The sequence below is a fragment of the Pestalotiopsis fici genome, assembly GCF_000516985.1.
Source record: "Pestalotiopsis fici W106-1 unplaced genomic scaffold PFICI_Scf_2, whole genome shotgun sequence".
Classification (NCBI taxonomy): Eukaryota; Fungi; Ascomycota; class Sordariomycetes; order Amphisphaeriales; family Sporocadaceae; genus Pestalotiopsis; species Pestalotiopsis fici.
In genome coordinates this window covers 4,864,538-4,885,681 of record NW_006917092.1, presented here as the reverse complement: position 1 = coordinate 4,885,681, position 21,144 = coordinate 4,864,538, and the positions used below count along the sequence as shown (strand labels likewise).

The 21,144-nt window shown below is 50.4% G+C and overlaps 8 protein-coding genes across 8 annotated transcripts; 5 read left to right on the top strand and 3 right to left on the bottom strand.

The window, feature by feature from the left end:
• Positions 1-349: 349 nt before the first annotated feature.
• On the top strand, positions 350-1,700 carry PFICI_03664 (uncharacterized protein; the record flags this gene model as incomplete). Its single annotated transcript, XM_007832245.1, has 3 exons — positions 350-596; positions 669-750; positions 815-1,700. The coding sequence occupies 3 exons, from the start codon at positions 350-352 to the stop codon at positions 1,698-1,700; spliced, it is 1,215 nt and encodes a 404-aa protein (XP_007830436.1).
• A 999-nt stretch (positions 1,701-2,699) lies between these two features.
• On the top strand, positions 2,700-4,799 carry PFICI_03663 (uncharacterized protein; the record flags this gene model as incomplete). Its single annotated transcript, XM_007832244.1, has 1 exon — positions 2,700-4,799. The coding sequence occupies one exon, from the start codon at positions 2,700-2,702 to the stop codon at positions 4,797-4,799; it is 2,100 nt and encodes a 699-aa protein (XP_007830435.1).
• Positions 4,800-5,376: 577 nt separating this feature from the next.
• Positions 5,377-9,383, top strand: PFICI_03662 (uncharacterized protein; the record flags this gene model as incomplete). Its single annotated transcript, XM_007832243.1, has 3 exons — positions 5,377-6,342; positions 6,400-9,066; positions 9,264-9,383. 3 exons carry the CDS (start codon positions 5,377-5,379, stop codon positions 9,381-9,383), a joined length of 3,753 nt encoding a protein of 1,250 aa, XP_007830434.1.
• A 680-nt stretch (positions 9,384-10,063) lies between these two features.
• PFICI_03661 (uncharacterized protein) lies at positions 10,064-10,668 on the top strand (the record flags this gene model as incomplete). The annotated part of the gene is made up of 2 exons (XM_007832242.1): positions 10,064-10,361; positions 10,415-10,668. The coding sequence occupies 2 exons, from the start codon at positions 10,064-10,066 to the stop codon at positions 10,666-10,668; spliced, it is 552 nt and encodes a 183-aa protein (XP_007830433.1).
• A 940-nt stretch (positions 10,669-11,608) lies between these two features.
• Positions 11,609-12,016, bottom strand: PFICI_03660 (uncharacterized protein; the record flags this gene model as incomplete). Its single annotated transcript, XM_007832241.1, has 1 exon — positions 11,609-12,016. The coding sequence occupies one exon, from the start codon at positions 12,014-12,016 to the stop codon at positions 11,609-11,611; it is 408 nt and encodes a 135-aa protein (XP_007830432.1).
• A 3,516-nt stretch (positions 12,017-15,532) lies between these two features.
• Positions 15,533-16,744, top strand: PFICI_03659 (uncharacterized protein; the record flags this gene model as incomplete). Its single annotated transcript, XM_007832240.1, has 1 exon — positions 15,533-16,744. One exon carries the CDS (start codon positions 15,533-15,535, stop codon positions 16,742-16,744), a length of 1,212 nt encoding a protein of 403 aa, XP_007830431.1.
• A 120-nt stretch (positions 16,745-16,864) lies between these two features.
• PFICI_03658 (uncharacterized protein) lies at positions 16,865-17,845 on the bottom strand (the record flags this gene model as incomplete). The annotated part of the gene is made up of 2 exons (XM_007832239.1): positions 16,865-17,515; positions 17,573-17,845. The coding sequence occupies 2 exons, from the start codon at positions 17,843-17,845 to the stop codon at positions 16,865-16,867; spliced, it is 924 nt and encodes a 307-aa protein (XP_007830430.1).
• A 56-nt stretch (positions 17,846-17,901) lies between these two features.
• Positions 17,902-18,728, bottom strand: PFICI_03657 (uncharacterized protein; the record flags this gene model as incomplete). The annotated part of the gene is made up of 3 exons (XM_007832238.1): positions 17,902-18,156; positions 18,231-18,507; positions 18,559-18,728. 3 exons carry the CDS (start codon positions 18,726-18,728, stop codon positions 17,902-17,904), a joined length of 702 nt encoding a protein of 233 aa, XP_007830429.1.
• Between the last annotated feature and the right edge of the window lie 2,416 nt (positions 18,729-21,144).

Here is a 21,144-nt window from a genome sequence, read left to right as displayed (position 1 = left end):
AAAGTACCTGGTCATCAATGAGAAAAAGTACTACCCTGACTGCAGGGGCATCCAAGCCTGTATATGGGGTTGAAGCGAATGGCCTTGCCGGATTTTGCATCGTGGTAAGCTGGGCAGCCTGGGCTTACAGCATCATACTATGTACAAGGCCGCCGGTACTACCGAAATAGAAAGTTCTTTTTTAGTTATAAAGTCGGTTCTCGCACTCTTGTGCGAATTCGAGGTTTGGTAGGGCGAGAGAGTCTTCTTCACCTTGACGTTCACCACGCTCGTTTTTTGTGCTTCGTCTTGTTTTACTTCAACTAATAACGCTCTTTCGTCTTTTTGTTTGTATATTCATTTATTCAACATGGCTCGTATTCTTCGCGGATTGGCCTACGGGCTGGCGCTCACCCGCTCAGTATATGCGGTGGACATGAACATGGAATACAACCAAGGCCTCCCGGATACTGGCCTCGATGTGTCCGGCTGGACTGCTGGCGAGCTTCCCGATCTTGACGACATGATTTCCCTCAACGACTTTCAAATGGCGGCCAAGAACTTCCTCTCGGCCAAATACTATACCCAATATCGAACAGGCGCCCTTGATGAGACAAGTGAGAAGCATCCCAGTGTCTACGCTCCTGCGTACCTAGGCAACCATTGCTGACCAATGCCCCAATCACTAGCATATATTAATAATCTTGACATCTTCCGAAAGATCCTGTTCAACGGATATGCCTTTCAAGACGTGAGCAACCTGAACCTCAAGTACGTTTGATGCCGATCCGCTAGTATACGAGGTCCACGCTTTCTAATCTCGTTCCCGCTAAAGCACAACCATCTTGGGCTACAACTTCGCGGCCCCTTTCTTCATTGCCCCTGCCGCTAATGCAGGCCACGCCAACGACGGCGCCGAGACCAATCTCGTCAAGGCCGCCGCCTCGGCCGGCGTCTTGTACGCTCCGTCCATCTCGGCGACCCAAAGCATCGAGGAGATTGGAGCTGCCGCTGCCGACGGCCAAATCATGTTCCACCAAGAGTACCTGTGGGCCAACACGACGCGGGTCGAGGACGAGCTCGCGCGCATCGAGGCCGCCGGCTTCAAGGCCATCTTCCTGACCGTCGACAACACGGGCATTGGCGGCATCCGCGACCGATCTCTGCGCTTCAGCTCGGGCAGCAGCGATACGGGCCACACCCTCGACTTCACCGTCGACTCGCTCAACCGCCTGCGCAACATGACGTCGCTGCCCATTGTGCCCAAGGGCATCAAGACGGCCCGCGACGTCAAGCTCTGCGCCGACCTCGGCTTCGACGCCGTCTACATTTCCAACCACGGCGGCCGCGTCGTCGACGGCGCCCCCACGGCCGTCGAGGTCCTCCTCGACGTCCACGCCCAGTACCCCGAGGTCTTTGACCAGATTGAGATCTACGCCGACGGCGGTGTGCGCCGCGGCACTCACGTGCTGGCGCTGCTCGCGCTGGGCGTCCGCGCCGTGGGTCTGGGCCGCCCGCCCATGTTTGCCAACGTCTTTGGTCAGGAGGGCGTCGAGGCCATGCTGGATATCCTGCGGACCGAGCTGGTGACGGAGATGCAGCTGCTCGGACAGACGGACGTGGAGAAGTGGCGGGGCAACACCAGCTTCATCAACACCAAGAGGGTGGAGCTGGAGTACTATGGCGCACCGCTGTCGAGCTTTACACAAATAAACTACTAGGTAATCATAGTAATTCCTTAATGTAAAAAATTGGATAAGAATTGGATAATATCAAATACACACCTTGCGGCCTATATTGCTTCGTATATCGACTCAAGTGTCGTGCTGTCCCCCGAGCAAAGGAACTCAACCTTCTAGCTTGTGGGATTGGTTTCAATCGTCGCTCGTTAGTGCTGGCTGGGTGTGGTCATTTTCTCAGCCGAACAGTGAGTAACTTAAAGCCACTGTACCTACTAGTGAGGCTAGAACCTGAAAATTGGGGGACCCGGCTGCAGACCCTTGAGGCGAATGGCGCGCGGCAAGCGATAACTTTAATGGAATTGGACACCAGTTGAACAAGAAGCAGTAAGTGAAATAGACACCATTGGTATGGATAATAGCAAAAGCAAACGACGTTGGCCCAAAAGATGTAGGTGACGATGGCGAAAGTATACTCTAGGATATAGTTGTGTAGACAAGCTGCGAGTAACACTGTTTCAAGCTTGCATGAGCGCACCTTGAAGGAATAAGAGGCAACCTGTCAAGCGTTACATGGACGACTTGACGTTTTGACTTTGCTCACATTTCTTCATTGGTGCCAAGAGCCGACGTGTAAAAACCCCTTGACTTGTGGCGTTACAATGATTGGCACTTGCTGGGAGTAGCTGAGCAAACCCCGGCGTTATAGCATCAACGTCCCTTCTAACCCACTCGTTAAGCCGTTGCTAGCGCAGGGCAAGAGCATGAGCTGGCAAAGCTGGGGAATCCCACACGCTTTCCCCCTGTCCTAATCGCTCGTGGGTACCAAGATTGGGACGACTGCCGAAAGATCAAAAGAAGCAAAAAATGAAAGATTCAAGCCCAATCTCTGTATCACAACGACAATTATGCCTTTCGCGCTCAGCCGCACTTCCCTATTCATATTTCTCGTCTGATAATGTCTCACTTTGCTAGAATATGTGATCTATCAATTCATATTTCCACACAAGTCAGATATAGCCAATGCCAGACGTGTTGGAAATGAATGACTCGCGGTCAACCGGGGAAAGCGCGACGGCACCGCGTTGGCCTCTGACCTTTCGCGCGACTTTCGGCGCCGAAAATCAGAACAATAATGGCCAGCACCAACATAATCAACCGCCCAAGCCGCGATGGTGGACTCATACGTTGTATCGTGGTGCAAATGGCCAGTTGCCGCGGATCCTCTACAGCAATACCAAGGCACAATCCGAGGAGATAGCCAAGGAGTTCTTGGGAGAGGCTGTCTTGGGTTTTGACATGGAATGGCCGTGGCCAGACAAGAACTCGGCTCGATTGCAAGACAAGGTCAGCCTTATACAAATTGCTTCCGAGAGCAAGATTGCCCTTTTCCATGTCGCGTTACACGGTGGCAACACGGTGGACGAACTTTTGGCACCATCGCTCAAGAAGATCATCGAGTCTCCGGACATCATCAAGGTCGGCGTCAAGATCCAGGATGCCGACTTTGCACGCCTCCGCCAGCATATGGGCCTCCAGCCCAGGAGCGGCTTTGAGCTGAGTCATCTGTTTACCCTGGTGAAGTTTGGGCTCAGCGAACCGGACAAGCTCAGGACCAATCTTGTGGCTCTCGCGCGACAAGTGGAAGAAATACTCGGTCTGCCATTGTGCAAGGACAACAGCGTGAGAAAAAGCGACTGGAGCAAGCCTCTACGGCAGGGTCAGATGGTGTATGCTGCTGATGATGCGTATGCTGGGTACATGCTCTACCACTGCCTCAATGCAAAGAGGGCACAAATGCAACCATCACCACCGCTCCCAGTGGTTGCTGACCACTATAAAACCTACGATGGTCCAGGCTTCCCCACACGTGGCGCCATTCGCCTCCAAGTGCCGGCCACTGCATCGGAATATTTTGCGCGTTTCAGTGGCCGTACTGGTGTTCGGGCGGGTGCACCTCCCCCGACTCTGGTCAAGTCGGTCTCATTTTCCGGGAACGGCGAGCGCAGCTGGGCCGAGGATTCCAGGATCGTCATAGGACAGAATGGCCAAAGCGCCATTCCGGGCACGACTTTATCCGTGGCGTCTCCTCCCAAGATTGAACAAAAACTACCCGAAAGGCTTGAAAAGCAACTCTATTACCGCTTGGTTGAGCGCCGGCAGCAATATGCCAGGGAACTTAACTTTGATGGCTACATGGTTGCCCACAACAGTGTCTTGGAGTCAATGTCCAAATCGCTGCCAGTCAACAAGGAAGAACTACTGCTGATCAAGGGTATTGGTCCGAAAAAGGTTGAACAATACGGGCCGGGATGGCTTGAAGTCATTCAAAAATTCATGAAAGAGCACAAGAATGACGTATTGACCACTACTTCAGAGGCTGCGCCTCGAGGTCTCAAAAGATCGGTCTCTTTTACGTCTCCGCAGAAACAAGAAGCTCGCGCACCTCCAGCTCTACACACTGGTCTTTCGTTCCAAATGGACAGCACGAGCATTATCCATCCTCCATATTCAGATGACGAGGAGGAGTCTGACACGGAAGGGTTCGGTCCTCCGCTAAGCACCACTCTCAAACCACGCGTGAATATGCGTAATGGTAATCGTATCGATTATTCTGCTGTACCACAGTCACAGCAGGAACTCTCCACACCACGCGTGAAGAGAAGTCGCTCTGACATGGACGATAACGCTGTGACACCATCCGTCCAGAACCCTGCACCTGCAGCCTTGAACAGACATATTGACGCAGAAACATCCACAAGGGGGCTTGAGCAGCGTGACTTCCGGCGTTCGCGAAGCTACCATCAGGAGACAGGAAGTCATTCTTCTCGGGAGGCTCAAGAATATCCCGTGTCTGCCTCGCAACCAACCGACGTCTCATATCCTCGTTCGAGCTCAAATAGTAACGCAGAAGCCGTCTCACAGACTTTGGAGGAAAGATTGAGAGAACTGAGCAAGCAGGTCTCTGTTGGCAACTCATCAATCTTATCGGCAATGACTATTCGTTGGATCGCATCCACGCCGCCGACGTCGAATCAGGAACTGTTGGTGGTACCAGGTGTCCAACCATTTGTGCGCGCCTGTAATTTGAAAGGCATCAATCTGTTCGATACCATCACGGGGTGGCTTCGGAACCAGTAGTACCCACTTCAAGTCAAAAAATCTACGGACCCTTTATCGAATATAGCGAAAGGATCAGCTCTGAGGCGAGCCTATTTACCACTTGGTGCGATTATATCAGCAAAAGGAATATTGTACGACTTTACTTGTTCTCACGTCAATGTCCGGTCCACCGACTCACTGTGGACCTGAGGTCTCGATATGGGCGTGGGTCTCGGCTGGACTATTGGCAAATGGACTTTCCGACCTTTCTTCTCCAGCAATATGATGGAGCTACGCACGACCTGCCAAGAATATTGTCCACGGCATAGTCGCACGCGACAATATACTGCTTGCACTTGCCTATTTTCCCCGTACTTTATTTCCCCATGTCTTTCTGTGTCTATGAGAGGTTTCTTGTTGTATTTACGTAAATTTCAACCTCCACCGGTGATCAACCCCTGAAGCAGGTCCATATCATGTCCCACATTGGATTTGTGGCCCACAGCATAGTCTGAAGCCCTGATGCAAAAATGTCTTTTATTGCCTTTACTGCCTTTGAGCACTTTGCTCGTTCTTTTCTCACGATAGTTGCCATTGTGTCTTGCCACTACGCACAATGGGGTGTTTCTTGCGGCCATTGCTGCGCAGCTTGCGCAACAAGTCCAAATCCAAGTCCAAATTGTCGTCGCAGGAGCGCCCAGAAGAAAAGCCCCCGCTGAGAGCCCCCGAACGCGGAGGAGCTGCCCCGGTCGTAACTGAAAAACGTCCGGTGAGCGACGAGCCCCAGACACCATCTACGGCAAACCCGCCCGTGTCCACCATTACGCTTGTGTCCTCGCAGTCTGGTGTCGCGACGGACGCGCCGCCATATGAACTGGCTGGCAGTTCACCGCCAACTTCTGATTCGAAGCCTGTTCCACAGACTATTACTGTTGAAGAAAGCATCGCAGAGGTCAAGGACAATGAAGTCGATGGCATTGTTGAAAACGACACTGAGGTCAAGGACACCGAGGTCAAGGACACCGAGGTCAAGGACACCGAGCCCAAGGACATTTTCAAGGAAAATGACACTGTGGACCGCGACATTGTGAACAATAGCAACCAGGACAATGACGCTAAGCCCGACATGATCGCAGAAAACAATGTCTTGAACAGCGACATAGTTGACAATGGTATTGCAGACAGTGACACTGTGGACAACAGCTATGAAGCGGGCGCCATCAAACCCGACGATAGCGCAGAAACCGACATCTGGGCCACTGCGTACCAGTCATTCGTCCGACGAGAAGGGGAATTGGCCACAGCCTATGAAACGCACCTTACTACCATCACTGATGCCGACAGTCCTACCCTGAGGGACTTGACAAGTACCGACTGGGCCAAGTCTACGGTCAAGCATTTGGAAGAGAAGCGCCAGTCGAATCAGTGGAAGTTTTCCTTCCTTGGGAGAGATATCAAAGTTCGAGAACAAGCTGAAAAGCTCACCAAAACCCTCTCTTTATGTGACAGCGTCGTAAAACAGGCCCTGAGTGCACAGCCGTTTGCCGCCCTGGCATGGTCTGGCGTATCAATTCTTTTGCCCGTACGTTCAGACCTTGTACCTTTTCGATCACGATCAAAATACTGATGAAAATTGTAGCTTCTCGAAAATGCATCAACTGAACATGGGTCCATGCTGGCGGCTTTCGACTCTATGCAGCGTGTCCTGGTCTACTGGAAAATCTACCATGATGCCTTCCCAACCGAGATCAGTGTTGAGCACAATCGCGCGACATGGGACCAGCTGGTCAAGCTGTATTCTCACATCTTTGAGTTTCAGGCTCGTGTCATTTGTCACATGTCCAAGACGCAGCTCTCACGTGGCTTGGAAAATGCCACTGGCTCAAATGATTGGGAAAACAAGGCTGCACTCGTCGACAAGCTCAGCAATGATTGCAAGAAGTGTACTGACATAGCACACGCTAGAGAGGCACAACGGAATTGCGAACAGCGGCTGAAGGAGATATACGAGTCACGACAAGCCCTTCAAGGTATTCATGAACTTCTGGAAGATGAGAGACGGCAGCGAAAAAGCGACCGTAACGATGACCAAGAGCGCGCTCTATTATCGCTCCTAGCAGCAAATCATGAAGAGTACAAGAACTTCAATCCTCCCAAACTTGAAGGCACTTGCGGTTGGTTCTTGGAAGATGAACACTTTTGCTCTTGGAGAGACAGAAGCGATTCGAGCCTTCTTTGGGTATCGGCCGGTCCTGGGTGTGGAAAATCCGTCCTTTCGCGCTCCCTCATTGACGACTGGCAGCTCACCACAAGTCCCGCAACTTCTACCGTTTGTCACTTCTTTTTCAAAGATGGAGACCAAAGCCGCGTGCACAGCCACGATGCCCTTTCCGCCATTTTGCATCAATTATTCATCCAAGATCTGACGGGCAGATTCATGGAAAACGCTCTACATCGACACAAGAATTATGGAGATGCACTGCGCAAGAACTCTAACGAACTCTGGAATACACTACTGGACTGTGCCTCCAAGCCGGACGCTGGCGAGATCATCTGCGTCCTCGATGCACTCGACGAGTGTAGAGAAGATGAGAGAAACATCATAGTGGAGAAGCTCACAGCTTTCTATTCCAATACTGAAACGGCAGCGCGACGCACATGCCGACTGAAGTTCCTCATCACATGCCGACCTTACTACCAAATCGAGCGCTCGATTAACAGCCTGTCGGACGCCTCGTCTATGAAAATAGACGGCAATGACAAATCTCCAGCTATCAGCGCAGATATCAACCTTGTCATCGATGACAAAATCCCCAATCTGCTCGGAAACTTCAGCAAACAGGATCAAGAACGCATTGCAGAACATCTCAAGAGCATGAACAATCGCACATATCTATGGTTACGCTTGACCTTTTCTATCATTGAAAAAAACCCTGTTAGCTACGGCAAGCTCTCAGACGTGAACGGTTTGCTCCAGGAGCTCCCCGAAGGACATCTACAAGCTTATGAGAAAATGCTCAACCAAATGAATGACCTTCGCCACACTCCCAATCTTTTACAGCTCATTCTTGCGGCAAATCGACCTCTCAGTCTCGATGAGGCCAACCATGCTCTCGCGTTGGCTGATCCTGGACAATCAGTCCAGCTCTGGCCGAGGGACTCATTCAAAGATATCGTGAAGAATTTTGGTGGCCTTCTTGTTGATGTACACGATTCCAAAATCTCGTTCATCCACCAGACGGTGAGAGAATTCTTGACAAAGTCCTCAGAAGATGATGGCAAGAAATGGAAATGGAAGGGGCGTTTCAAGCCTCCCGTCTATCATAAGGCTATCACTCGTGCTTGTATCCGTTGCCTTTCACTACCGGAGCAGCAATCATCTGCTCATGGTGTCACAGCAGCAAAAGATGCCGATGCATTCTACCTATATGCTCACGATTACTGGACGGAGCATTGCAGAGAGCTGGACACGAAGATAAGCGGGGAACTCCTACAAAAAGCAGTCGAGTTGTGCCACGTAGATGTGAAGACCTCGCAGTGGGTGTGCTCTTGTTCCTTCCAGTGGACTGATGAGCATCTTGACCGTCACCAGCTGAAATGGTACAAAATGACTGACCTGGCAGTGGCAGCCTACTTTGGGCTGTTTTCAGTGGTTCGTGCCCTGATCAAGAAAGGCAACGTCAATATCAACGCAAAGATTCGTGATATTGGTACCGCCCTCCACATGGCTTCGTGTGCAGGCTATATTAATGTGATCGAACTTCTCCTTGATCACGGAGCCGACATCCATTCGACGAGCAAGAGTGGAGAAACACCACTCATGCTAGCTGCCACAAATGCTCAAAGGGATGCGTTTGTATTACTTCTCGACAGAGGAGCCGGCCAGAGTGAGGAAATACCAAACCTCCTTGTTGCGGCGGCCCAGATGCGGTCTTCGAATGAGCTCACAGCCATGATTCTTGAGAAGCGGGGAGTGAAGATTCAAATCACGCCAGATCTCCTCGTAAGGATCGCAGAGAAAGGGTATGCATCTGGAACCATAGAAGCCATCTTTGACTACTTTGGAGACCAAGTGGAAGTAACACCAGACGTGATCCTCGCAGCGGCAAGAATAGAGTTTTCTGCGGTCTTCATGAATTTACTCTTCGAGAAACGGGGAGCACAAATTGAGATCACGCAGGATGTTATTGAAGCGGCGAGTTACTCGAGCCTGCAATGCTTCAGAGAGAGACTAGGCGATGAAATTGTGCCGGAAGAGACTTTACTCAAAGCAAAAATCAAGGAATCACAAGCACTAAAAGAGAGGGTGAGGAACAGGCTGCGCAAAAGGTATGGAGACAGCAGATTTTAGTTGGCATGCTATTTTAAAGGCATGATCTTCTATCTGTGGTATCCATCTTTGCGGCTTCAAGGAGGCCGATTCGTTGTCACGTCCTATAGTTTGTGCTTTCATCACCCATGAGGTCTAACTGACTGAAAGCCATGCTCAATAGCAATTTTCAGTGGTTCACACCAACCGACTCAATCCTCTATGAAGAACAAATGGGCTCGTTCCAAACCACCACTAATGGCGATGTGATCCATCTTCCTAAAATAAAAAGTGCGTTGCAGAGGGTTTGCTAGGTTTGGAATTCGACGTAGCAGAGAGGCTTAGCCACACTCCTTTTCTCAACATGCTTTGAATGGCTTCTCAAGCTCTGCAATCCATGATGTTGACCAGGAAGTTCCGCAAGGACCATTGTCCGACTTCTTTCAGTTGTGTATTCATGTGGCTTACATGTTGCACGGCCAGTCTATTTCCATGAGACACGATTGATCGTGCTTTCCAGCTTACAGGTCGCAATCCGAATAATACGAGAGCCCCTTTTTTTCACACCACTTTGGTAGAACTAGACCTTCAAGAAACAGAAACTTTAGTGATATTTCTCTCTATCCCTCAATCTCTTGACATAACGACAATGCCCAGGTGCAGAAGAGACACAAAAAGTCACAGCTTTTCAAAGGCGATTCCCGGCGGGAGAGAATCTGCACACTGAGAGGGCATGGCCTCAATAAATCTGCTTCTTGCGCTCAGTTTCTTATCCAACATTCACGATGCTTCACCCGAGGCTCAGAAACCTTGTCAATGCAATCCCCTGCGAATCGGATAATAACGCAAAAGACGAACCCCAGAAGAGTGGAACCATTTCCGGCAGAGGATGAATCCTGGGGAATTTTACCTTTTTGAGTTGGCATGGCTGCATTCCAAGCCAAACATCTTTCACTGCGGATTTTTACTCAAGACTGTTTGTTCAGGTTACACCATGAATCTGTTTGAACTTGCATTGGTAGCACTTGGTGCCATCTCAGTGCACACGGCATGGAGCAAAGTGCGGGCGTGGCAGAATCTCCGCCACATCCCTGGACCGTTTGGGGCGCGTTGGAGTCACGCCTGGCTCGTAAAACAGATTTTTGCGGGCCTCTATGTCGACCGGCTCCAGGAGATCTATGCCAAGTACGGGCCGATTGTGCTCCTCAGCCCGGGCATGGTGGCCGTCAGCGACCCCGGAAGAGATTCGCAGCATCAGCAATATGCGATCGGCATGGGGCCGGGTGCCCGCTGTACCTAGGATTCCGTACCGCGCCGGGGCAGGACTCCTTGTTCAGTCAGCCAGACAAGAAGGCGCACGAGGTCCTGCGCAAGAAGCTGGTCGGTGGATACAGTGGCAAGAGTGTCGGGCTCAGTCAGGTGCACGACATGATTGACGAGCGTGTGCTGAAGCTGGTGGACCTTATCAAGTCCAAATACGTCGCTTCCGTCAATCATGACCAGACTTTTGACCTCTCGCGACTGCTGGCACCAGCGTTGAGCTCTCGATCAAACCTGCGCTGCGCGACCGGGCCATTTTTGGTCAAGATGCAGACATGATTAGACCAGAGCGCTGGATCGAAGCGGAAAATACAAATAGGATACAGCCAATGAGGATGTGCTCAAATTTGTGTAAGTATAGCCGATGAGCACTTTGCCGTCTCCGCCCATGAGGGATGTACTGACAAACGGCAGTTTTGCTGGACCAAGTCGATGGGAGTGCTTACATAGGCAAAGGCATTGCACTGATTCAGGTGCACAAAGTAGGTAACCTAACCTAGGTAGTCTGCGAGCTGGTGCGAGAGTTTGATCTAACCATAGGAAACCCCACCCGGCCCTGGAAAGCTCATGGAACTCGAATCTGGGGCATTTCGGATTTCCACGTCAAAGCTTCCCTGCGAAGACGATAGTTCTTTGAAAAAGACAGCCGGACCACTGTGGAAATGACTCTTAATGTCTGTATTCGCGAAATCATGGGAACGCAAGGGAGAATCGTAGAAGAGATATAGCGGGTTGTTCTGAGTAGGTCAGGTTTTGCCCAAGTGGAGGCCGTAGCATGCATACAAGCACGTTTTTCCTGCATATCATCTGCACCGGGAATAAAATGGACACTCGCCATCAATGCATATCATGAACTCGTTGGTACATTTTAGTCATTACATCATCGCGTTATAAAAAGAAGTAATTATACATTCATGCCCATCCAATCATCCAAAACCTCCAGATACCTGTCTTCTGGCTCGGCAGCCTCTTTTCCATGCCAGTTTATGCCGGCCTTGTTGTGATATGGTCATGGTGTGTTGTGTAGATATTCTGTTGCCACATAGCAAGTAATCGCCGGTTGTCGTTACAAAGGGAATGTCGTTATAAATTTGGGTTTGTTCAAGCAGTGTCACTAGTTTATTGACTGTCAGTCCCGCGTTATTCGTACGCTCGCTTTATAAATGGAGAACGGGGGCAGGGAGGGATATCAAGAGAGAAAAGGACAAGGACAAGGAACTTACAGCAAGGCAAGCTCAAGATCACCGTGGATTCTAGCCTTCAGGGTAACCTCGACCTCGAGGTTCAGGTCCAATCTCAACTTGAGCGTGTCGCTACCGCCGCCGCCGCCGCCGCCCTGCTGCTGTTGCTGCATCTGCTGTTGCTGTTGCTGCTGCTGCATCATCATTTGTTGCTGCATCTGCCAGTCCTGCTGGCCACCTTGTTGCTGCTGACCACCGCTGCGCTGCATCTGCTGGTTGTTGCGGCGGCGACGGCGGCGAGAGGGCTGGCGGGGTGCGTCGTCGCTGTCCTCCTCCTGGGTCTGGTCGAACTGCGAGTCTTGCGAGTTGTCGCTCTCCATCTCGGCCACCTTGGCCTGACGACCGCGGCTGCGACCTCCTCGGCTTCTGGCTGGGCTGGCAGACATTTTTGGGTTTGCGGTTTTTTATATATAGTTGTTTTTACTGGACTCGTGGTATATAATGTATCGTATAGGAACTGGCTTTGGTAACAGACGACTTGTTCTCCCAAAGTATATATAATTGATCAAAAGTTTGGCGTCAAGTTTAATACAGGTAAACTTTCAAAGCCAGGGACCGAGTGCGACCCAGGACCTTTTCTATCTTACGAGTTATTCCCATTGCTTCTTCCCCTTCCATCAATGGTCAAAAAACAAGGCAGAGGAACAGACGGATATAGTGGAGTCCATGCAACCTATTGTCCGGACCCTTTACACTGCTCATGGTAGTGTCAAAGGCGGGAAGCAAAAAGCAGGTAACGTCAGATCCCTAGCCTTCACTTTCCAAAAACAAGATATGAAACCAAACGAGAATAACCCTGATTGGCTGTTGGTTCGGATGTCTAGGCGGGATGATGTGAGAGCTGCAACGGGGGTCATGAGTATCGGTGCCGCGTAGCCTGGAGCGGACAGCGTTTGGTTACTGTAGCGCAGTCAGTGTAGCGGGATATGGAGAGAGGGACCCATGATCGAGATGGTGGCTGACAGGGGTGGGTGTCGCATAGGGATGGGTGGGGCACCTTTACATCATAGAGAGAAGCATGCCAAGTTTGCGTCATGATGGACGAGGTTTTCTTTTTGTTTCTTGTCGCTGTCCGAGAACGACAGGTCAGCCAGTTGTTCAGGCCCATCCTTTGGCGCGGCGAGCAATATGCGAAAAAGAATGGATTTGATAGGTGAAACGCCGTGGATGCTGTTGTTCTGTTCCAGTTGTGCCAGGACGTGATGCTCCGATTATATCTTGTCCATAGAAAGTTCAGTCGCTACACTATTCCGATCTTGCGCCCCCCAAAATTGGTGGACTCTTTTCCAGACTTTGGGCAGGACCTGGGCTAAGCAAGGGCTAGAGCTAACCGTTGCGAGTTTTCCCCACCCTGTGGCGGGCCGCTAGAAGACGATCCAGCGCTCTTGGCCTTGATTTGCATTTCCAGAACCTGACATTTTGCAGACCTTCAGAGTTTGTACGCGCAGTGGTATGACTCGGAATAGATAGCAAAGTATCCGAAAGAAGTCATGCCTCGATCATCGTATGCGGGTGATAGATACCGCAAACAATTACGAAGGCGCTAGATTAGTCGCAGAATAGCCTGCGACCGTATTGATAGTCTTGACACTTGAGACAAACCCTATAGTCGCCAGAGTATCAGCAAGCTTGACGTGTCGCTGATTGTCGACTCGGAATTATCGTGCGACCTCGAGAATGGAAGAATGGCTCTTCTTTGGGTCAATCGCCCTGGTCGCGATTCACAGAATCCATTGTCGACGACGCGGTTTGTGAAGCGGTAAGCGCGGCGGCCTGGTAATGGCATCACCCACAGCCAGCGACCATAGTATCCCACCCAGGTAGACGAGCGAGACTTGAACACAGCCTGCAACCGAGTTTTGGTCAACTGTTGTCATCGACGTTCTCGACTCCCGGCGGCAGTTTGTTTTGGGTCAGCTGGGTCAACAGCAGCAGTTCAACCCAACCTTTTGCGACGAGGGTATGTGACCACCAAGGACGAGTATCGAGCCACGTCCCCCATCGCTTAATGCTCTCTGCTTTCGGCTCATGATTATCAAGTCCACACATTTGAGAGAGAGAAGACCGGTGAGTGTATTCTACACCTTGCGTGAATTCGCGTCCAGGCCCCTTCCTTGTACCAGGTGCCGGGGCGCATGGAGATGGGAAAATGCTAGAGTTGTGATATGACCGACAGCACGGCGTCGGGGAAGATACTCGATTGCAAAGCGATGACTGTAGTCTCGTGTATTCGTGTCTCGTTGATGCCATCCTCCGGGTACACGGATCGAGAACTCGCAAGGTCATCTGGCTGTTGCATTCCAAGTCAGGAGAGTGTTTTCACAAAACAATTCGAGTAAAAATAAATGGAAAACCGTCTCCGATGTTTTGTATGCCTCAGGAATTATTTAGGTAGATCAGTCATACCCACTAGATTGGCTTCATGAATCCTCGTCAGCGCCTTGAATAAGCGACTGGTCAGCAGGATCATGCGGAGTGCAGTGCCGGAGATGCTGCAAATCCATCCGCGGACCTGTTGGTTGAAAGGTTTATACGGTTCTCAACCCTTACACAAGTCTTCGGCAATGGACAACTTGCAATACCTCAGCTTGGCGGCCCCAAACGTCCAATTGGTTTCGGGCAAAAAAACTGCCAGGGCTGTAGTGGCGCGATTGCATGAAGCCATACTTCATCAGCTCATATGCATGTGACTCTTAACTCTGCTCGACGCGCTGTTGAAAGCTAGGTCTGTGACCGCCCGTGAATTTCCCTGCCTGAGTCCTTCTAGATGGGCTTCAACACAGAGTATTGCAAAAGTATCTGATTGGCTTGATAACTATCAAACCCTCGGAAGATACCTAATGTAGGAACTTTTCGAATTATGCTCCCTGATGCTTTTAAGGCTTGGCGCTCGGGCAGCGCCGGGAAGTGAGGAGAAGCTGTCAGGACACTTGATCAGTCCTCGGTTCGAGGTTTTGGGCATATCTTTCGTACATACTTTAATGTACCGGTCTGTAGCGGCTCTCGGCAAATGCTTGGTAAAGTCCAGCAGGCGAGCACCTAGTCTCATGGGGAGTTACTTCAAAGGACTGGGCTTCTGCAGCTGCATATAGACAATAACCTGTGTTGTCGTGCTCGAATTCGTCGCGGCTGAGCATTTAGATAGGTAATTCCTAATGTCAAGTTTTCTATAATGGTAAAATCGCATGCGTGGGGTGAAGAGAAGGCTGCGAGCACCTTCAGGAACGTGTAGAAGATTGATTCGCCGTCGCACAGATCTTGTGTTACACGGAGTGCAAGAGCTATCATATGCTCTCCGGCCTGAGCTCAACGGGTCGTCCTGGGCGAGGGGGCTTCCACAACCCCTCGTCGAATTGACTTTATGACTGCATTCAACGCAGTCGCGCCAATCACAAAGAGCTGCCACTTTATTTCTTCAAGTATCGGACCCGTGTCAAGCGGATAGTGCACGCGTTGGGCAGCATTATTGCAACTCTCTTTGAATTATGATATGCTTCCATGATCCGCCAAATTGCAATGTAATCTGGTCGTTCGGAAAGCTCTGGCCGCCATTATAATACGGTCGCAATGGTAGCCCAATGAGGTGCGGCGGACATGTCACACGAAACCGGCGTACGCAGACTCGAGCCATGACCTCCCTCACTTGTCAGCCCCAACGGATGGAAGCCTTTGGCTGCGGAAGCCAGGTCATAGCATGATTATGTCTCGGTCGTTCTCGAAACTGATGCACGTAGCCGGTGTTTTAAGGATCTTTGGATCGGAAGTCGCGTGCGGCTCAGCCGGACCTTTTTCTACAAGAAGGAGGAAGTGGAACCGACCCAACCCGACAAAGGAAATGCTCGAGAAACAAAAAACAATATCAACCCATGAAACATTCTCGGTGACATGTGCTGAAAGCAAAAATGACAGTCCACAGAATCCGCAAATGCAACACGAACGTTCACGACAGACCGAGCGATTTATCGGTTGCTGTCGAGCTCAAGTTCTTATTGCCCTTCATACCCTACAGTGAGCGCCTAGCGTTGGACACGGAACTGCCGCGGCACGCGACCCGATTCAACCGCATGCCCAAGACTTTGCGAAGCGAAGACAGATCCCAAGTTTCAAGATATGGCTTTTCTCTTATTTCAAACATCATAAATGGCGTCCCTGGGCAGTCCGCACTTACAAGCTACGACTTGAAGGATCTCAATATCCAAGAACGGGATTGTTGGTCCACACACTGGATAGTAAAGACATCGAATTCTGCAGCGCCGGCTGCGGATCACCCACATCGCGATGATTGGATTTGGGTACCCGTTGAAGTGGTTTCTCCCAAAATGGCATGCAAAGATTCGGACACGATGCAGATTATCGCGGCAGTGGTGGAATCCATGCAGGAGCAGTGCCATATTGTCACAAACTATACATGCGAGGTCCATGTACATGTCGGCCGGATGGACGGCTACCCATTTTCCCTGCCAACACTGAAGAGATGCGCGATTCTTACATGGCTCGCGGAACCGGTATTGAGGCAGGTCAAGGATCCCAAGTCTCCAAACTTTGAGCACGTGTTCACCTGGAGCTCGGCAGCCAGGAGGCACAGTCGACTTGCGACGAACCTAAAGATGGGGATCGCCGCCCAGATTCCTTCGACCGAGGATGTAAAGTTTCTTCCTCCGCCAATCAAGAATCACGTGAAAGACCGCAACGCAGATTTGAGCATGGACCTGAACGCGATACGACTCATTGCTGGGACCACGTCTCATGCCCAACTTGGCAGGCTAATGTCGGGAGAGGGAAAACAGTATCGACGACTCGGCTTTAACTTTAGTGCCTTTGCTGGTGAGGACGAACGCGCCTGTACGAACCCCAAGACGGTAGAGTGTCGTTTCCTTGAGGGTATGATCAAGACAGACATTGTGCTGGGGTGGCTGCAAATCATTTGTAGGCTGGTAGAGGTTTCTCTCGACAGTGGGAATGACGATGAGTGTTATAGCCGTGCCGTACTACATCTCATCGCAAGCCATGAAGAACCACTCGATACGCATTTCGGAAGACTGATGAGGCGACTTCAGCTCAGCGAAGATGTGTATTCCTCGGTCCGAGCACTGGTGGATGAAGTCAATATGTAATCTGGAGTAAAGAGACAATGTGCAGCCGTCGAGATTTGGCCTGGTAGGTATTCGTCACTGGCAGTCGGCGTTGATATGAATGATTGAATGATACTCTTTCTCATTTCTTTTGCAACGTTGTCATCTTGAGGGACCCATTGGCTCGCTCCAGCGTTTCATGATCTCGGCGCCTTTGAAGTCATTTCGGTAGTTTTGGATGTCTCGACGGTTGGGAAGAATCTCCAAAAGAGAACTCAATTGCTTGTTTTCGACTTCGAGAGCTTCCAAAGATTCCTCTGTTTGTGCATCACGAAGAATTGCGCCTTGGTCGCCAGTACCCTTCAAACTCTCCGCAGCGAGGCGCCCCAAAATTTCGAGATTTATATTAGGGCCTTCTCTAAGACTCGCTTTGATGACATTCTCGAAGTTGTGTTCGAGAACCCTGAGTCTGTCATCATCTTTCATCAAGCGCTGCGCCATGATATCATTGAGCAGGGTGGTTCGTTTCATTGTAGAGAGTGCAAAGTCGAAGGATCTGGCGGGAATGTCTCCATGCACCTCAAGTCCCCGACAAACTTGTTTGAATGCCATTTGCGACCCCTTTGATGGTCGAACAGGATTTGTGGTCTGTGTTGACTCGGCCCCCTGCAAAGACTTGGGTATATGGGGATTGCGCAATGCCTGGTGACATTCAAATGTATTGAGCAGGGCGTAATGGTGGTGGATCGCCGTGCCAATGCGATCTGAGAGTGCCTCAAGGCGGTCATTCATGTATGCTAAGCAGTTGCCAATCTATACAAGGTCAGTAAGAGATGAGGAAAATAACTGATGGGGGTGAGGTCAGCTTACATATGATCCTATGATGGCATTCTGATAGTTCTGGGCTTCCCCTTTTGTGTTTACCAGCTTCAAGATCGGCTCCAGCATGGTTTTCTCAACCGCCATATGAGCTACGGGTACAACTTCTTCCCATAGCGAGTTGGTCTCCTCTAGCAAAGCCTGAAGTTCAGCCTTCGATGCTTGTACTTGGCCGCCATTGACCTCATGGGTACCAGCATATCTGGCAGATGCCTCCTTCAAGATGCGATTCAGGGTTCGCTTGCATGAGACAACGGACAACATGACTTCCCTGTGCTCTATTAGCAATGAGAATCTCGAACAATACCTTGAGCTTGAGCTTACAGATTGGAGTAGTAACGGGCAGACTTGACAAGGGTCTTGCCATTGTCAGTGATATTGATCTCCAGGCCCAATGCTTGTAGCTTGTCTAGAAGCTTGCCAAAGAAATGGTCGTCGCCGATAGACATGGGCACGTCCACAGGTCTTTCATTGTTGTTGGGGGCTCCATTACTGGGTGGACCAGAAACCAATTCTTCAATGCGTGATGAATGCCGCGCAATAGCCTCTTTGAGTTCTTGTTCGTTCGAGTCGCCCTGGAGGAGTGCAGGTTAGGAGCTTATGGTCGTTCTCGAAATGTCCCAGCCTTGACTGGACGATGGTGACCTACGGTAGCCTCTAGTCGTGCTTTCGCAGCTCTGAGCGCGTCCAGCTTGGACTTCTTGGCCTCGATCCTGTCCTTTGCCCAATTATCGCTCGATTGCATCAGTGTCTTGCACCGGTCCAGGTTAAGTTGTATCGCTGATGCTTTCTTGCCCAAAGAATCAACATATTGGTCGTGATCCTCAGTGGCCGACTTGACCTCTTCCAAACTGACATCTGTGGCAGCGAGTTTGGAGATTTCCACGAGATGATCAATCATCCCGGAAGCTCTTGCTTCAATGGCACTGTATGCATGGATCAGACATGTGGTCGCTAAATTGGCATTGCTGACTTACAATTGTAGTTCATCCTTGGTCAACGACGCGGCACGCTTGACAGCATCAACTTCGGAGTTGGCAAGGTCCGGAGTCTCTGACACTCTGGGGCCAACGGCTTCCAAATCTCGAGCATCAGACGATTTGACGGATTTTTGGATGGCGCCGGCTTTCCTGCCGAGAGGCGCCATTGTATACGGCTTGGTGCAGGGTTGTGAACAGACGACTTTGAATAATCAGGGTTGGCTATACGTCGAGCGATACTTGGAGGGGAGGAGGCAATACCTGCGACCAAGATATTGCCGGCCTTGGCCTGGGGAAACTTCGGTGTTGAAAAATGGTAGTAAAATATGACCGACGACGAATTGACCTCGCGAGTAATGATATCGTCTCACGGCAGATTGTATGGAACTGCATTAAATACGTACTACCTAGGTAGGTTGGTCAGGTAGACATGCGTTAGGGGAAGCGGTGACGCGCCCAGCAAAGGAGAGATCAATCTGGTGGGTTGTCTGCAAACGCGTTGAGGCTAGCGTAGTTGCAAGTACACTAAGGTAGGTACATGGCGGGGCATCGACTCCGCTGCGACTGCCAAAACTGATGGTTGTTGGTCATTCGATCTTTTGGGTCCCGCGCGACTTGGATCACCCAAGAGTAACCATACAAGAAAGAGTAACGATATCATGACATTTATCTCGATTCACTGTATATTTCAGAGATTTTGATCTGAAGTGCTGAAGTCATATGATTACCTACAATTTCCATCGTGATGTTCCTAGCAAATCAACACCCAAAGTCCTGGAGGCACTTGTGCTTCGCAGCTGTGCATGCACGCAAAGTACACCTCTCAACCATACATCAAAGTAGTAGTTTGATTGACTGACTGTGCCTCCAGTCCAGTTCATAGGCCTGACCTGAGGGTCAACGCAATTCATTCAGTTACTAATGCAATGTCCGTCATTGAGATGCGGAATCAACGGCTGGCGGCCTTTATCTACAGGAGATCCTGCCGGATTCAGAAAAATTCCAGATGGTATCACGCAAACATTTCCCTTTTTCAGACTTGGGATGAGTGGTCGAGGTTAGACTTGATAGCGTGCAGGTATAAACGACCAATCCATTCGATACACAAAATAATCTTAAGCCACGGATAATCACTCCGCGTGGGGATATGTATGACTATTATCATCCGGAGAAAACCTTGAATCGTCCCAACTCTAGAGTATCGGTGGTGGGATAGTTGGCTTTTGTTTCTTGGTGTAAGTGAACACAGGCCATGGCATGGACTTGACTCACTCAGTCTGTGACAGTTACAAGCGGCAGCTTAGATTCTGAGCTCTGGTGTTGCCGCGAACCCGCAGCCCGAGCTCAAGGTAACATAAGCCGTAGATATGCTGACCTGGTGGCTGCTTCTCGGGGGTGGGCTCGTGGCAGAGTTGACGATTTGTTTGCTAAACGACCAGACAGTGCTGTTTACAAGGCAGCCTACTTATCTCCAGTGGGCTGGCTCGCTGTAGCCGCGCCTAGCAACATGAATAGTGTCTCGGGACAGTGGTTATAAGTGGCCCAGTCTCGGCGGGGTCGGGCCAGGAAAGGGACCAAGCTGTCACAACTCCCGTTACGACTTGAAGATGAGCCAAACCTCCCTTGCTACAAGTTCGTCTGTCCTCTTTGAAGCCTCATGACAAGGGGAAAAGGCCGGCTTGTGCTTCGTTACCGGACACATGAATCGACTTCTCTTTGTCTTGCCGCAGCCACCGATCACTACTTGTCCACACAGCAAGCCATGAGCTTCAGTGAACCCTCAATCTTTGCTTACCCTGGTACGCGACAGCCCCGCCCTTGTACGCGGCCCCAATCACTCGTCACAACATGATCGATACACTCCCGACTGCTGGAGATCTTCCCCAATGTACTTTTTTTTTCCCCTTCTTCTTCTGGAAAATACCGGATGACGGATTGGCGGCAATCGGCCGAGTGTTCCATGTGAATATCACTTACCGAAGTCTACGAGTTCTTCCACGTTTTCTTTTTATTTTTTTTTCTGTGGCTGGTTTGACATTGACCAACAATGAATGTACTGTCATCGGCGATGGATTGTCACACATCGTTTGCCAGTTCTTGAAAGCAGACTCTGCAATCTGCATAGCCGCTGAACCTTGGCGGTGGATTGATATAATCATTTCGGCCTTAAGGTCTCGGGAACGAAACGTTATATATTAACCCATTCCAAGAATTTTGGTCCTCATTTCCTGTGGTGGTCCTTTCTCATACCAGAACGCGAGCGATTGCTGTAAGTGGTGGTCCTTATACAGATCACACAAACATGTCCAAGCATGCACCCATCTATAAGGTACATCAAGTTAGGTAAGCATCATTGCACCCATTGCACAGGATCGTGATCGTCCTATGGTCTCCTATCTAGTGCCTCCATCCAGCACACACCCCACATGGATTCCATCATTGGCACGGGATATTGTGATGACCGTCGAGTTCAATGGCTCATATACGGTCAACGTCTATAGTGATTACCTGACTGTCGGTCAATTCGATCGTCATCTCGTCCATAACCAGGGTTCGGAAGCCGTGCACGTCTCTCCTACATAT